We start from the raw sequence: 11370 nt of genomic DNA, 5'->3' as shown, positions 1-11370 counted from the left end.
AGAGCCCTTGTCCAAGGTTGCCAGTGCCATGGGGGACGGGGGACTCAGGAGCCTAGCCTCAGTTTTGGGAAGAGCCTCTCAAAGGAGCCGTCCCTCAGTCACATGGAGAGGGTCACGCAGTGGCCACCAGCGGGTCCAGGAGCGGGATCTCTGGGGTCTCAACTATGGAAATGTGCATGACCTTGATAGTCTGTCATCAGCTGTTTGTCCCCTCCCATCGAAGCTCTCTGTGGGCTACAGGTGACGTATCCCTGTGGCAGACACCACGCACCCCACCGCCTTCAGCCAGGTGACTCTGTTCTAGCCAGAGATACTGGGTACCAGTGTGGGCATCATCCTGGGTGACCTGGGGGCGGCAGAAGTCCCACTGGCCGGTCCACCCTTGGCGCTCCAATGTGAGCAAGACATTAACCGTGTCTGAGCCAACCTGCCTTTTATTGTTACTGTTACAGGGCTTAGCCGGGCCAAGTGGCACATCACCCAGGCCTGGCGGTCCCCCTCCCCCAAAGGGTGCTTCCCACCCCACAGGCCCCACCTTCCTCCCCAGCTCTCCTCCCACGCTCTACTCCCCCTCCCAACCTTGGCGGGCAGAGCCCCGAGGGCATTGTGGGCAGAGAGAGCCCTGCCATTTTCCACAAAGGAGGCAAAGACGTCTGCAGTGGGTTGATTATTGGTCTGAGAGCGTCTCCCCTGTATCCCACAGCTGCCCCTGGTCACGGCCCCTTGTGGGTCTCGCACACTCCTGACCCTCTGGTTTTTAAGCCGTGGTTAGTAATAATAATAAGCTGAGCACAGACGTGGGACACCGGTTTTGAATGCCACATTTCGCAGAGAAGCGGCTTGGTAGGTTTGATGTGGCTTCCTGCTCTCCCCGGGACGCCCATACCCTGGGCTCCCCCCCTTGGGTGCTAAGGAATCGGTCAGTATCTGCCAACTGAAGGAGACCCTCGGGCCAGCCACTCACCAGGCAGCTCCAGCACCCCAGGCTTCTCCGGGCTGTCGATGGTCTCTATGGTTACCAAGGCAGCCAGCAGCTCTCCAAGGGATGTGGAGCGGGGTGGGCACAACCTCCAGTGCCTGGGAAGTCCCTTCCCACCAGGAGAAGATGCAAAGCTGGGGTCTGAACGAGATCGGGGGTCCTGGTTGTACGGGCTGCGTGCCCCCCCACCGAGGATGGCAGACTCGGTCTCCCTCTCTGCTCATGACCCTCTTTTTTCCCCCCGCCCAGGATTTTATTTATTTGTCAGAAAGACAGAGGGAGAGAGAGAGAGAGAGAGTGCGCACAAGCAAGGGGCAGGGGCAGAGGGAGAGGCAGAAGCAGACTCCCTTCTCAGCAGGGAGCCCAACATGGAACTCGATCCCAGGACCCTGAGACCATGACCTGAGCCAAAGGCAGGGGCTTCACTGACGGAGCCACCCAGGCACCCCTCCTCTTCGTTTTCATCGTCCCTCCCAACCACTTAAATGTCAGGTGGGGAACTGAATTCTCAGATAATGAGATTACTAAGTCAGCACGGCTTCCAGGGAATGGCACTAGGCCATTTTCAGTTTCCTTCCCTTATTTGCAGAGTGTTTGCTTTTGTATAACAGAAGTAAGCAGTGCGTTTTTCTAGACCGCTCACTCTTAAATTTTCTTATGCTGGTTTTTGAAGTCAAAGAAACGCCATGTTTTGGAATAAAACAAAAGCTCTAATAGCTTTTTGTGTGTTGTGGGTAAGATAACATAATCGCAGGAGCGTTTCCGGGTTAAGAATTCTACTAATGGGTTTGTTATGCAACTCATCGGTCTTCAACCTCAGAAGTGTGATCGGGCCCGAGTTCTAGTGAAAATGAGAACGATGATTCATGAAAGGGTTGGGGAGTTTCCTCCATCTGAGAGCCGCTTGCACGCCAGAAACCAGGGCCCACATCTCACGCCCCCCCGGAGCCACGCTCCCCGCGGCCTCGAGGAATCGTTTCCCAGAGACGCGTTCATCTTCTCTAGAACGTGCGCTGCGCTCGCACCCCGGCCTCCCGCTCAGGCTCACATGGGGTCCCTGCTGCCTGTGCTTTTTAAGTTTAGAAATATTTCTAACTTTTAAATATGCCTTTGGTGTGTTTTAACTGAAAAAAGCGCTGAGCTCAGAGTTGGTGGTTCTCTCTCACGCAGGTGTGAAATGTGGGTAGGCTTGGGGGGGGGGGGGCTCGGCTCTTTTTCTTGCCCTGGCAGGATCTGAAAAGCGTTATACGAATGTGTTGATCTCCGAGCAGAGTGAGCTTCCGTCCCGAGGTTGAAAACAAAGCCGCGTGTGTGTCAGTTTCCGTGTTTAGCAGTGCTGGACGAGCAGTGGCCTCACCCAGCGTGGTGTGACTGTGGCATGAGGACCACCAGCTTGATGATGAAGAGAAACCAGATGGCGAGCTTTGGGGACTGGGGACTGCCCTCAAGCTGGTACAGGTATATGGATGTCAGCGGGGAGCTGGAGGTGAGCGTAGCTGGAACAAAGGGACAGAGCGAACCCGAAGCTCTGTGCGGACAGATGTCACTAAGATCGCTGCTCCGCTCCGTGGGAGCGTGGGGCAGCAGGGCAGAGTCCGTCTTCCTTCTGTCCCTCAGGGCTGCAGACTATCCCAGAGCCTGCAGGACATGGGTATTCAGACCTGGGCGGGGGGAGTTATTTCAAGGATGTGGCTCACGTGTCACTGTGGGAGGGGCACGTCTGAAGCTCAGCGGGCAGGCTGCAAGTTCCAGTCCCAGTCTCGAGGCACCTTCAGAGTTCGGGCTCTTAAGGCCCTCACCTGATTGGGTGAGGCCCACCACATTCGTGAGGCCCCTATTCTTTGCTCTTGGACACCTTACTACAGATGTTAACGGCACCCACTAAGCACCTTCACATAACACCGGACTAGCATCTGATGAACCACTGACCACCATGGTTGGCCAAGTGGACAAAGAAAGTCAGCCACCAGGCTTACGGAGCACAGGACAATGGGAAACACAGTGCAGCGTAGAAGAGGGACCACAGGGCAGGCATCCTCGGGCACCGGAAGGACACACACCGGTGGACATGGGACAGGTACACTCCACCTCGTGGGCCTGGCCACACCCCTGCCGACGGACGCACGGGGAGTCAGTGCCCAAGCCCGGTAGATCTTCCGGTTTCCAAGAAGAGCTGGAAATCCAGACTTTTAAAAATGTGCTGTTGCTGCTCTAACTACACATAATATGAAAATGTAAAAATACCTTTTGAGCCAATGAAAATCTGTCTGTAGGCCGAAATGTGGCTTTTGGGCAGCTGGTTACAGACAGTCATTTACCAGTCTACACAGCAGGCACACCCGGGACCCCCAGGCCCCCGCTGCTAGATCTGGGGGTGGTGCCTGTGTGGGGACCCTGTGAGGTGTGGGTCTGCTGCTTCTCCCTTTCTCTCCCCCGCACGGTCACCCGCCACACATGCCGGCTGGCCCCTGCTCTGAGCCTGTCTGCAGGGCTGCGGGATCTGAGGGGCACCGGGCCATCCCCTGCGCCGTCCCCTGGGCCGTCCCCTGCATCAGTCTCCCCCGCGTGCTTGTTCTCAGAAGCTGCTGCACATGCCAAGTGGGGACGGTGGCAGGAACGTCACGGCTCAGTTCCCCGGATTCAAAGTGACCCATCAGGGCCAACCGTCCTTTGTGAGCGAAAATGCAGAAAGCATTTTGTGCTCCTCCCCCGGATGGACTGACGGAGGGAAGATTCCCGGGTGTTCCCGGCGGCCACAGTCGGGGGCCAGGAGCACTCCTGGGGTGGAGGGCCTGCGGGGCAGCTCGGAAATGTGGCCCCTTGATCTCCCCAGCCAGTGGGAGAGAGGCCGGAACACCTGGGGTGTGGGAGGGAAGGACGGATAGATGGACAGAAGGAAGGAAGGAAGGAAATTGGTAACTGGGATGCTCGTGACACTGTGAGCCCAGCCTCTTGCCCCAGTTCCCACTGTGCCGTATTCAGTCAGTTTAACTTAAAAAGTAAGAATACAGTTTGGAGGTGTGCCTGGGGGGCTCAGCCGGTGACACGGCTGCCTTCGGCTCAGGTCATGATCGCTTGGTCCTGGGATCGAGCCCCGCATCGGGCTCCCTGCTCAGCGGGGAGCCTGCTTCTCCCTCTGCCTCTGCTGCTGCTCCCCCTGCTTGTGTGCACGCTCTCTCTCCCCCTCGCTCCCTGTCAAATACATAAACAAAATCTTTAAAAAAAAATAAAAAAGAATATACTTTGGGCCAAACATTCCTGCTGCTATCCTTGACTAGAACACTAAAAAACCGTTTCACGTTGTGGTGTGCTTGGTGAACACAATACAGGAGAGGGCAGCCCTGGAGCCCGGCTTGGTTAGCATCTCTGGTGTTTCTAAGTTTTCTTTTCACCTAATCGTCTTAGTACTATTCAATTCTAAGTCATCTTAATTCCCCTCCCGGGGACATGCTGCTGTCTCCCACCGCCCTCGCAGGGAGGCGGAATGAGCCGGCCAGCTGTGGGAAGGACTCCAGGTTCCAGAAGGCTTGGACAGGGAGCCCTGAGCAGGGGGAGGAGGAAGGGGCTTGGCTGGGGCCCGGAGGCTGTCCTCCCGTCTGTAGGCAGGAGAGCCGCCAGCATGAGGCTCGCTCCCGGCTGCATGTGACCTGCCCAAGAGGAGGAGCTGGGGTTTCATCCCGGCGTGTCCGGCTCCCTCAGACCCCAGTCCCGGAGCACATCCCTGTCCCTTCCTTAGAAACCCAGGGGCCTGCCTCCCGCTGTCCTCTAGCGACCAAAGCTCTTCCCTCAAAGCCTCTCTCCGTTTCCTCGGGGTCCCCGGATCAGGCTGGCCTCTCGCGAACCTTTACCCACAGGGGGCACACACAGCTTTGTCAGCGACAAGCGGGTACGCAGGGCTCCTGCGGGGGCCCAGGACCACCGCGTCCTCCCCTTGCCCAGCTCCGCCTTCTCTCTCTCTACTTTCTCCGCGCACCTGCAGGGAATTCCGCGCCGCCGCAGCGCATCTGGGCCTGTCCGCAGGGGCACACCGGGGACGGAGGAGGACCGCAGCTCGCGGGGACGGACGCCAGCTCACAAGGGGACACAAGGGGGTACAGCGGGGCCGCGCTGGCGAATCAGCTGTGGAATGTTCTAGAATCGCGAGCCCGCCACGGTGGGCACAGACTCGCGGTGCTTAGCAAACGCCGCGTCTCTCCTCCCGGACGGCCGGTTAGCGGGACGCCCCCGGGTAGGAGGAAAATCAAAATACAAGTAAGCGATGACAGCCCAAGGGCAAGGCAAAAGGCGGAGACAGTCCTGGAACACCGTCACCCCGACCGGCGCCGGACGCCCAGGCTCGCGCCACCGTCCAGCCCACCGCTGACCCGCGCTCCGGCCGCGCTCCCAACCCCGCGGGGCGCCAGCTTGCTCAGCTGCCGACGGGGAATCAGGACTTGCCTTGCCGACCCCCCAGGTCTTGCAAACGGAAAGGGGTTATTATTGAGGCTCCGCGGGTGCGTTTACTATTTCGGGCCGCGGGGGGTTACGGAAGCACAGCGCGCGCTTGTCGGCGGTGTAGACCGTCTACACCCTCACACCCCCTGTGTGAAGGAGGGGAGCTGGAGCCGCCAGGGTCGTGCAGGAGGGGCATCGCTGGGGCCGGGCTTGGAGGGCAGCGGCCGGATGCCGCGGGCGCAGGGGGAGCAGGTGCGGGCCGTCTGCAGGGAGCCGGGGCAAGGGGTGGGTGCTGGGGGCCGCTCAGCTGCGCTGGGGCGCGCGGAAGGGCTCCGTGGGCCCCTCCATCCAGGCGAGGGCCGCTCTGACCGAATTCACAGGGGCGGTCCCGTGGCCGGTGCGTCTGATGGGAAGGCTACGGTGTGAGATCCGGGGCCCCCCCAGCGAGCCCCAGCGCGGGCCTGGCTGTCGTGTGCGCACCCGGGGCAGGGGTTCCTGTTCGTCTCTGAGGTTCGGGGACTTCTGGTCAGAGGTACCAGTCCGCCGCGCACCCCCGAGGCTGGAGCTGCGGCCCCCGCCCCAGAAACAGGTGCGGGGCGGAGGGGGCGGCGCCGGGACCCTGAGCGTGCGGGCGGGACTATGCCTTGGGGAAGCCCCGCGCGGACAGCGGCGGCGGCGAATCCTCCGGGAGTGGCCGCTAGACACGCACACGATCCCGAGGTCGCCCTGGAGCCTACGCCCTCGGAGGGGCTGGAGGCGGGTCTGGCGGGGACCCGCGGTCACAGCAGCACCGCGCGGGGGCCCAGAGGTGGAAGCAACGCAGGCCGTGCCCACGAGCAGGGGGAGCGCGGGCGTCGGGGAAGTGAGCCAGCAGCAGCAGAAAGACAGAGCCGCGTCCCCGCTCCTCGGGGCCCTGCGGGGCGGCCCCAGAGACAGAGAGGAGGCGGGGTGCAGCAGAGGGGGGCGGGGGTGGGGCTTATGGCTGGGTGGGTCGGAGCTCCTGCTGGGGAAGAAGGAAAGTTCTAGAGATGGACTGTGGTGATGGCTGCACCTCAGTGTGAATACCCTTGCTGCCTCTGCACCGTGACAAGACGGCTAAGACGGCAAATCTCACATGATGTACATCGTACAGAGGGGGGTGTGCAGGGCTGGCAGTCTGGGGAGTCCACGAACACTGGGGTGCGTTCTAGAAGTCTGTGACAGTCGCTGACCCAACCCGCAGGGAGATACACAGTTCATGATCCCAAGCCCTGAATAAATCACAGTCTGACTCAATTAGTGGCAGAGGTGACTGTGAAAATACAGAGGACAAAAAGTCATCATGTTTTCATCTGTATTAGTGTCTTCCTAGAATACCCTTTAAAGATATTTTAAGTTTGCCTCTGGATCCAGAATTCCAAATAAAACCTATTAGATGATTAAGAAAGTTAATTTGTTAACTTTAAATCAGGTTAATTTGTTCATGTGTTTATTATTGATTCCATAAACGTAGTCCGTGTCTGCCATGTGCCAGGCCCTGTACCCAGTGCTGGGGACACAAAGATAAGTGGACATTTTCCAAGCTTCAGGGAGGGGACGCAGAGGGGAAAGCAGGTGTGAGCACCAGCGGGTGGCCTGCAGGGTGGGGCGGGGTGGGAAACGTGTGGGGTGCTGGGGGTGTGGTCAGGGGGCTTTAGGAAGCGTCCTCTCAGAAGATGGACCAGAAAGGGTGGGTGGGGAGTAAGACGGAGCTTCGAATGTTCCCGCACCCGGAGGACTTCTGTTTGGCCAAGGAGGGGTCCGTGGCCTACTGGATTTTAGGGGAAACAATGACCTTAAGAGAATTTGAAAACACTGATAGTCCCTTCTGAGTAGGGAAAGAAACCCATCGCTCAGACTGGAACTTGGGCTGCCGGCCGTCCTTCCCGACAACGCTGAGATTTGCCAGACTCACGGACGAGACCGAGCACCTGCTGCGGTAGAAGAAGCGAGTCAATGAAGAAAAGAAAGTAAAACTCGCTACGGACAGCAAAGTCGCTGCGGTTCCGGGGCCTGTCGTCGGCCGCCTGTCCACACGTTCCTTCTGACTCATTTCCTTACTCAGAGAAAACAGTTTGGAGAAGGACAAGATCCCCCTTCCTCCCCGTATGTCTTCAAGAAGACAACTTTCTGAGGCTTCTGTGAGGGAAGTGACAGGACACGACCCCAGGGAAACGTCCTCAGAGGCGGGGTCACTGGATCTGGAACCTGACGACAGACAGAGATGTTGTCCCCTCCCAGAGATGTGTGGAATCACGCTCGGGGCCGACGGAAGCCTCACAGAGATCTGGAAAGGACATACCAGAAAGAAAGAATCCTAACAAACCTTTGAGTTAGCAGAACATTGCGACCTCCAGGTCACTGACCGCCTGTCCCGCTTCAGGCCCCGTGTTGGGGGTGCACAGGCAAACCGCTGTCCCCAAAGGGCACACAGTCTGCTCGGGGATTAAAGAAAGTCGAGGGACTAGACCGGTCACCTGAAAACGGCAGCGTCATACCCGAACGGGGGGCTGACGCTCGCCAGGCTCCGTGCTCAACGTCTCATATGTGATCTTCCTCACTCCGTGCAATAATCCCACAGGTCGGGTGTTGTTACCCCCATTTCACAGACCAGGGAAGTTCAGAGCGGCTGAGTGGTTTGTCCCAGGTCTCAAAGCTAGGAGTGGCAGAGCAGGGAGCCGACCCAAGGGCCCTGACCATGGCCACTCACCCAGGGCAGACGGCTCCGGCTGCACGTTCCCGGAGTTAACTAAGAGGCTCAAAAACCCGGGGGCACCGGGACTCCCCAGACTGACCGAGTCAGAAAGTTGGGTTTGGCCAAAGCGTCAGGGTGTTCTGAGAGATCCTGGGTCCCCCACCTGTTGGCGGGCAGGAGCAGAGAGGAGGGCCAGCGCTCTGCCGGGATGAGACCCCCGGTCACCGGGTTAGTGAGCAGGGGTTGGGGGGAGGGAGTGCAGCCCACGGCTGAGCTCCTGGATGAAGCTGGCTCGCCCGGCAAGGATCCCAGAGACAGCCCTGCCGGGAAGGTTCTGCAGAGCCTGGCGCTGGGCCGGGAGCCTGTTCATGCGGCCGGTGTGGGCAGGGCCGCAGCGAGGTCTCCGGGGGGCTGTGTGGCCTCACAGCCTGATTCACCCGAGCAGAGGGCACCAGCTCTCAGTGTCCATCTTCGGGGAAATGTTTAAGAACCATCTGGACAGATTACAGGGGATAGAGTAAGGAAAGCCTGTGGGGAGTTTATCATGACATGGAAAAGGGTTATGTTAAATGCTAGATTTTTAACAAGTATCATCATGTGGGACGGCGTGTGCCCTGAGCCCACGGCAAGAATACGGCGCGGTGTAGACGGTGTTGAGGGCAGAGAATTTTATTCGAAGCTCCCGCATTATCGTCCGGCCGCAGCTGCAGGCCAGTGGCCTGAAATCCACTCACTGGAGAGGACTTGACGCCGGCCAGCAGCAGCCAGGCTCACTGAGCCGGTTCACTGCCCTCTGGGGACCGTGTTCGGCAGAGCACAGCAGCAGGGACCCGCTTGCGTCGTAACTTTGCTTCCGAGAAGGTGACTCCCTGGCAGGCGAACGATCAGAAGGGAGGGTCGCCGTTTCTTCTGGCCTCAGGCACCACGTTTCACCCTGGATGTTACCAAGGTCACGGGGCGGCCCGGGGAAGGGCAGGGTCTGTCCGCGCGGACGAGGCAGGGGCAGGTCCCGGGAAGGCGACGGGCTGGGCCTCCTCACACGCTAGACCTTGTCCCTCCTCTAAGCATCTTGGGGCGTCCCTTCTGGGGCCAGGTTTGAACAGAGAACGAGACAAAGCAGTCAGGAAGGAGACTTTCAAACTGTTGCCACCCTCGTGAGCTCCGGTCGTGGGGCATCGTTTAAGAGCATGACGTGAGACCATGCGGCCGTGGCAGGAGAGCCGGGGCTGGGCTCAGGTGGGCTCCTGGCCCTGCCTGGCCTCCCAGGACTGGGCAGGTCCCCGGGGGCCCCTCTGTGCCAGGTGGGCCCCGCCGGCAGCTGGAAAGCCCCAATTCATGCGCAGTTTGGTGCCTGGCACCGTGCACTTCTCCACGAGGCATTAACTACGGTGACTTCTCGGAGCCGGGAAGCCGAACGAGTTTCAAAAGCATTTAGACATTCAGACCTCAAGAGAGACATTCTGGCAGCAGTTTTGAGAAATTTGGTAGGAAGGTGTTTCTTATAATAGACGAGGGAACTGCGCTGTCTCTGGCATCATGTACCATCTATGCAGACGAAGCGAAGTGTTACAAACTAGAAACACGGTGTGCCACGCAGAGCCGAGCGGGGAGCCCAGTGAGGTGCGCACCCCCGAAAGTGGCCTTGAGCCCCGCCTGCCGCTTTCCCGGGTCGGCCATCGCAGGTCTGTGCAGCGGTGGGGGGAGCGGACTCCTGGGACAGTGAAAGTGGACAACTCACCGAGACCAGACAGAGTGAGGGCAGCGCGGCTCAGCCTCCCTGCTCCCGTGACGGACCCACGAGAACACCTCCCACGAGAACGTGGCGGCAGCCTGCTTCCAGGTCAGCATCGTCGTGGGTGGAAAGGAGCTCCCGCTTGCTTTTCTGCTTTGCCGTCTGATGGGGCAGACGAGCAGAAGGAAATCCCGCAGACCGCGTGGGTCCAAGCTTGGCCGCAGGGGTGCCGACGCGTGGGTCCCGCTCCTTGGGGTGCGGCCTCAGTTTCCTCTCCCCGCAACCCTCAGTGCTGGTCGTCGGCACTCAGATCCCCGCCCTTCCCGTGACCCCCGGGCCCGGAGGGCTGGCCGGCTTCAGGAGTAGGAGTCTCTGATGTCCGCCGGGGCCTCAGTTTCCCTGCCGCGGCCTCTGAGGGTGTTGAAGACCTTGCGGTAGGAGTATCTGAAGGCGGGGTTGGAGAAGCAGTACAGCACCGGGTTCAGCACGCTCTGCAGGTAGCTGAGGCCGTTGGCCACGTCGGACACGTGCACCATCGCTCCCAGGACCCCGCAGCCGCCCGCGCCGCGGAAGACGGCTACCAGGACGTGGGCCAGGAAGCTGGGCAGGAAGCACAGTGTGAACAGGACCACGACCACCGTCACCAGCGCCCGGGCCCGCTGCAGCTTGGGCTGTCTGTCCGGCTCTCGCAGGCGCCTCCGGAGCGTCCTGATGACCCTGGCGTTGCAGAACAGGATGAGGCCGAAGGGGAGGATAAACTGCAGGAAGAACAGGGCTTCCTGCCAGAGCGGGCGGGAGGACGCGCCTCCCCGGGGCTCCGGGCCGGGGCACGCGGCCTCCGAGACGAGCAGGCTCTGGTGGGTGAGGCCGAGCAGCAGCAGCCACACGAAGCCCGACACCCCCCAGGCCGCCCGCGGGGACAGGAGGTTGACCTTCAGCCGAGGGCGGACCACCCGGAAGTAGCGGTCCAGAGCCACGGCCGCGAGGAAGGCGATGCCCACCCCGCGGCTGAGGACCCGCAGGAAGAGCAGGGTTTGGCACGACGCGTGTCCCCAGGGCCAGGTCTTGCGTCTCAGGTAGAAGGCGGCGTGGAAGGGCTGGCAGAAGGTCAGCAGGAGGTCGGCCGCGACCAGGTTGAGCAGGTAGACGGCGTAGGGTTTCCACACCTTCAGGCGGAAGCAGAAGGTCCACAGCGCCACGGCATTGCCCAGGAGGCCCGGCACGCACTCCAGCACGAGCAGCGCGCCCACGGTCACCTCCACGGCCGCGCTGGGCACCGAGCAGTTGGCCGCGGGCATGGCGACGGCGCCGGCCCTGCCGCTGGATCCCTCCTGAGAGCCGTGGGGCGCCGAGAGCCCGGGCTCCGGGGAGGCTCCTTCCCACGAAATGAGAGAAACGCGCTTTTTCCTGCCCCAGGGTATCTGAAGGAGTTCTGCATTTTCTCAGCAAGAAAAAGTACTGAACCAGCATCAGGGTGAAGTCAAAAGCAAACTAAAATTTGTTTGGGGAAAG

The 11370-nt window shown here is 60.3% G+C and overlaps 1 protein-coding gene across 1 annotated transcript; it reads right to left on the bottom strand.

Annotated features, from left to right (window-relative positions):
* Window positions 1-10214: 10214 nt before the first annotated feature.
* On the bottom strand, window positions 10215-11156 carry GPR31 (G protein-coupled receptor 31; the record flags this gene model as incomplete). Its single annotated transcript, XM_080806624.1, has 1 exon — window positions 10215-11156. The coding sequence occupies one exon, from the start codon at window positions 11154-11156 to the stop codon at window positions 10215-10217; it is 942 nt and encodes a 313-aa protein (XP_080662750.1).
* Between the last annotated feature and the right edge of the window lie 214 nt (window positions 11157-11370).

This window comes from Martes martes (genome assembly GCF_963455335.1).
Source record: "Martes martes genome assembly, chromosome: 6".
In the NCBI taxonomy this organism is placed as follows: domain Eukaryota; kingdom Metazoa; phylum Chordata; class Mammalia; order Carnivora; family Mustelidae; genus Martes; species Martes martes.
Note: the sequence above shows the minus strand (reverse complement) of the source record. Positions and strands in the feature narration are given on the sequence as shown.